Here is a 4083-nt window from a genome sequence, read left to right as displayed (position 1 = left end):
GGAAGCGTCTCTTGGGCAAAAGGGGGCCCAAGGATGAGGATGAGTGGCTGCTCCTCAAGGGAGCAATCCTCGGTGCACAAGCAAAGTCTATCCCATCTCAGAGGAAAGGCAGCAAAAGGGCACAGCAGCCCCCTTGGCTCTGCAGGGAACTAGCATACCTCCTGTGTCTAAAAAGAAAGGCCTACAAAGAATGGAGGATGGGATCCACCTCCAAGGAGGAATATTCTGCACTGGTTCAGATCTGCAGAGACCAAACCAGGAAAGCCAAGGCTGCAACTGAACCCCAACTGGCTACAAGTATCAAGGACAATAAAAAGTCCTTTTTCAGATATGTGAGGAGCCGGAGGAAAAGCAAGGGCAACATTGGACCCCTGCTAAACCAGATAGGACAACTGACGCCCAGGAAAAAGCCAACCTATTAAATGGGTACTTTGCATTGGTCTTTCATCAGTCCCATGAGACGCCCATGCCCGCTACGGGACAGGGAGGTCCAGGTGAGGGAGATCCCTTGCCTTCCATCAATGCGGACCTCATAAAGGAACACCTTGAGAGGCTGGATACCTTCAAGTCAGCTGGCCCTGACAATCTACACCCCAGGGTACTCAAGCAGCTGATGAGCATCATAGCCCAGCCCCTGGCATGGATCTTTGAGAACTCCTGCCGCTCTGGTGAAGTGCCTGAAGACTGGAAGAAGGCCAATGTGGTGCCAATCTTCAAGAAAGGGAGGAAAGTGGATCCAGCAAACTACAGGCCCATCAGCTTGACCTCTATCCTGGGGAAGGTCTTAGAAAAGTTTATTAAAGAGGTCATCCTTAATGGACTGGCCGACACCAACATCCTGAGGATAGCCAGCATGGGTTTGTTGCGGGTAGGTCTTGCTTGACCAATCTCATTTCCTTTTATGACCAGGTGACCTATCACCTGGACAAGGGAGAAGAGATTGAGTCATACATCTTGACTTCAAAAAAAGCCTTTGATCTGGTATCCCATGATCACCTCTTGGCAAAACTGGCCAGTTGTGGCCTTGGGCCCACCACGATCCACTGGCTGGGAAATTTGGCTCCGTGCTCTGTGACAGTGGGATCTCCCAAGGCTCTGTCCTTGGACCCATATTGTTCAACGTCTTCGTTAATGATGTGGGCGTTGGAGTCAGAAGCAAACTGGCCACGTTCACCGATGACACCAAACTTTGGGGCAAAGAATCCACACCTGAAGACAGGAGGGCGATCCAGGCTGACCTAGACAGGCTCAGCAAATGGGTGGATGAGAACCTGATGGTGCTTAACACTGAAAAATGCAAGGTTCTCCACCTTGGAAGGAAAAACCTGCAGCATCCTTATCGGCTCGGCAGTGGTACGCTGGCTAGCACTAGGGAAGAAAGAGACTTGGGGGTCATCATTGACCACAAGATGAACATGAGCCTGCAATGTGATGCTGCGGCTAGTAAGCAAAACGCTGGCTTGCATCCATAGATGCTTCTCAAGCAAATCCCAGGATGTCATTCTCCCCTTGTACTTGGCCTTGGTGAGGCCACAGCTGGAGTAGTGCATCCAGTTTTGGGCCCCACAATTCAAAAAGGATGTGGAGAAGCTTGAGAGAGTGCAGAGGAGAGCCACGCGCATGATCAGAGGTCAGGAAAACAAACCTTACGATGACAGGCTGAGAGCTATGGGGCTCTTTAGCCTGGAAAAGCTCAGGCTCAGGGGTGATCTGATGGCCACCTATAAGTTTATCAGGGGTGTTCCCCATTATCTGGGGAAGAGTTTGTTCACCAGAGCACCTCAAGGGATGGTGAAGTCGAACAGTTATAAACTACTGCAAGACTGTTTCAGGCTAGACATAAGGAAGAATTTCTTCACTGTCTGAGCCCCCAGGGTCTGGAATAGCTTGCCATCAGAGGTGGTTCAAGCACCTACATTGAACACCTTCGAGAGAAAATTGGATGCTTATCTTGCTGGGATCCTATGACCCCAGCTGACTTCCAGTCCTTCGGGTGGGGGGTTGGACTTGATGACCTTCCGAGGTCCCTTCTAGCCCTAATGTCTGTGAAATCTATGAAATATACTGTATTTAAAGAAAAATAAAACCACTTCCACATTGCTTGCAGAATTTTCACTTCAGTGTGAGGATGGAAGAAAGAAAAAAAACATTTTTGGCAGTTATTAGTTATGTCACTTTCACTAATGATAAACTCTCAAGTATCGAGAGTAATAAAAGGATCTGAATAGAAAAGAACAGAACCTCTGCCACATTCATCCTCCTATCCCTCACTCAAGCGATCTTCCACCTCGCTTGCTGTTTCTGGCTTCCATCTCCTTCCATGTACTTTTCTCTCATAATCTCTTATTTCTCCTCAAGCATTCCTTGACCCCTCAGGAATGTCCTATTTCCAAAGATGTGCTACTACCACTGTCCCTTAGAAGATAGAAACCATTTCCATCCTGGTCATAAGGTTCTCATACCAAAATAGTTGGCCTGAGCAGCATCCCATGTGGCCCAGATAGGAATAATCTCATATGGGTTCAAGAATTTTTTGACTACTTTGCATATCCATAATACATGAGGGATTTATTTTGCAGTACATGATTTCCTCTATTTCCAGCAATAATTCATTATGCAGTCTTCCATATGTATGTGTTTGAAGTTTCTTTTCTTAATACAAATGCATTGGATATGTCAAACATGAAAGAACACGTGCACAATTTAGGTAAGTAGGTGAAGAGAGGCAGAGGGTATATAGAAAAAACTATCAGGGATAAATATTTGGAGCTTGGTTGTCATTTGGTTGTGTCATTAGGCTCAGCCCAGAACAAGCTGTGGTATGGTAAGGTACAGTGCCTCAGAAACCTTGGAAAACACTGTCCCTCAGGATGCTTCTAGACATGATTCTTCCAATTGTAATCCTTTTACACTGAATAGGGAGGGAGGAGGTAATCCATTGCTGCTATTTATATATGGTACAGCATGTTCCTTCCTTTCCATTCATTCAGCTCTGCAGTCTGTGGTGTATGGGTGATGGATGGAATCAGGGCTGCGCTTATCCATAGAAGTTGCAGGCATTTACCTCTGCACCTTTCCTCACAAATTAAGCCATAATCTGGGCAAATTTGCTGCTGGTATGCAGGAGACATGAGAAACAAGAGGTATGCCTTCCTTTTTCCTTGCCATGCTGAAATATCATGTTAGATAAAGCCACAGTCTAACACTTGCTTAGTAAAAGAGGTTGAATATATATTTTACATTTCAGTTCATTTTCTTGCAGTAAGGTTACTTTCAGTCAGGGCTGCACTTCATCCAACTAGTTTTCTTCAGATGGTCTGTTTAAAATGAATAAGTTCAATTACTGTATATACCAAAGTACTTTAGCATGATACATTTTCTTACTAGGTCTTGCTTAAAATATATCCAGGTCAAAGTCACCTGAGGGATTAAAGTTAATTTATCTAAACTAAGCACGCCAAAAAAAATTATCCAAATTACACACAGATCAAACTATATCTTTTCCACCTAAACTTTTATTTACTTTCACCTTTTGGTATAAAGAATACTGATTAGGAATTACATTGGAAAAAATTCCTCCTCTACTAATCCAGTCCAGGTGGTTTACTAATAATCAAATCAACTGATTTAAAACTTCTATAATTATAGCACATCTGATAGGATTCTCAAACCTTGCATACAGACACAGATTTCCATTTGTTTGAATTTTTTTTTTCCATTTGACATTCTGTATTAAAGCCACATACCCTTGCAGTTTTGAAGACTCTTGAAGGCTGCAGGTGTGTTTCTAGGGGGCTCTTTTGGTTTTTTTTGGTTGGTTTTTTTGTTTGTTTTGTTTTTTTACAAACCACTGCATGCTAGTCTGGTAATTACGTACAATTAATGGTCTGTAATTATTTGACAGAAATAATGCTTCCAAACTTGCCTCGCTTATCACTGTTGAAAGGGAAGCTAATAAAATACTAGTCTTAGTATTAATTAAAATATGTATGACCTTTCCTTACTTCAGGTGCAGTAAATATATTACATAAGCACCAAAATACTTTTCACTATCTGACACCATTTAACCTAAAAAGATTCAGG

At 43.5% G+C, this 4083-nt stretch overlaps 1 protein-coding gene across 1 annotated transcript in view; it reads left to right on the top strand.

Moving 5' to 3' along the window:
* Window positions 1-3085, top strand: part of LOC102371773 (serine/threonine-protein kinase 3) — a 244257-nt gene extending 241172 nt beyond the window's left edge. The window contains exon 11 of the mRNA XM_025192051.1: window positions 2991-3085. Within this exon, the coding sequence (XP_025047836.1) occupies window positions 2991-3047 (57 nt within the window). The 3' untranslated portion in view covers window positions 3048-3085. The remainder of the gene's footprint in view (window positions 1-2990) is intronic.
* Window positions 3086-4083: the final 998 nt, after the last annotated feature.

The sequence above is a fragment of the Alligator sinensis genome, unplaced genomic scaffold, assembly GCF_000455745.1.
Source record: "Alligator sinensis unplaced genomic scaffold, ASM45574v1 scaffold497_1, whole genome shotgun sequence".
NCBI classification, from domain to species: Eukaryota; Metazoa; Chordata; order Crocodylia; family Alligatoridae; genus Alligator; species Alligator sinensis.
The sequence above is the reverse complement of the archived record's forward strand: the minus strand, read 5'-3'. Positions and strand labels throughout refer to the sequence as shown.